Source organism: Penaeus monodon, chromosome 21 (genome assembly GCF_015228065.2).
Source record: "Penaeus monodon isolate SGIC_2016 chromosome 21, NSTDA_Pmon_1, whole genome shotgun sequence".
NCBI lineage: Eukaryota > Metazoa > Arthropoda > Malacostraca > Decapoda > Penaeidae > Penaeus > Penaeus monodon.
Genome location: NC_051406.1, coordinates 22,765,008 through 22,765,365, shown reverse-complemented (window position 1 = coordinate 22,765,365; position 358 = coordinate 22,765,008). Strand labels below are relative to the sequence as shown.

The following is a 358-nucleotide window of genomic DNA, read 5'->3' as shown; positions in this document are numbered from 1 at the left end:
AATACCCATGCAAATATACACAAGAGCAGCAAAGGAAAAGACAGATAAAAAAAGGAAAAGAAAACACATGATAACACACCGAACAAATCCTTCTCGCTCTCTCCTTTCCCAAAACCCAGGACAATGCGTGACAGACACACCTCCCTCGCTCGCCCACGAGCACCAGCGGGCGTGATGTCTCGGGCGGCAACGGTGATGTCCCTAGTGGTGATGCTACTCGCACTTGCAGCACCAGCTTCCTCCCTCGAATTGCAACACATGGAGGAGACGCTAAAGAGCCACACACACACTCTCGCCAAGATGACGAAGTACCTGCGCATGACAGACAAATTCTGGACTTGGTTCCGGGCCAACAGAG

The 358-nt window shown here is 51.4% G+C and overlaps 1 protein-coding gene across 1 annotated transcript in view; it reads left to right on the top strand.

Annotated features, from left to right (window-relative positions):
• Positions 1 to 7: 7 nt before the first annotated feature.
• Positions 8 to 358, top strand: part of LOC119586351 (golgin IMH1-like) — a gene marked incomplete in the record, with an annotated part of 26,070 nt that continues 25,719 nt past the window's right edge. Inside the window, 1 exon segment of the mRNA XM_037935064.1 lies at positions 8 to 358. Coding sequence (XP_037790992.1) covers positions 124 to 358 — 235 coding nt within the window.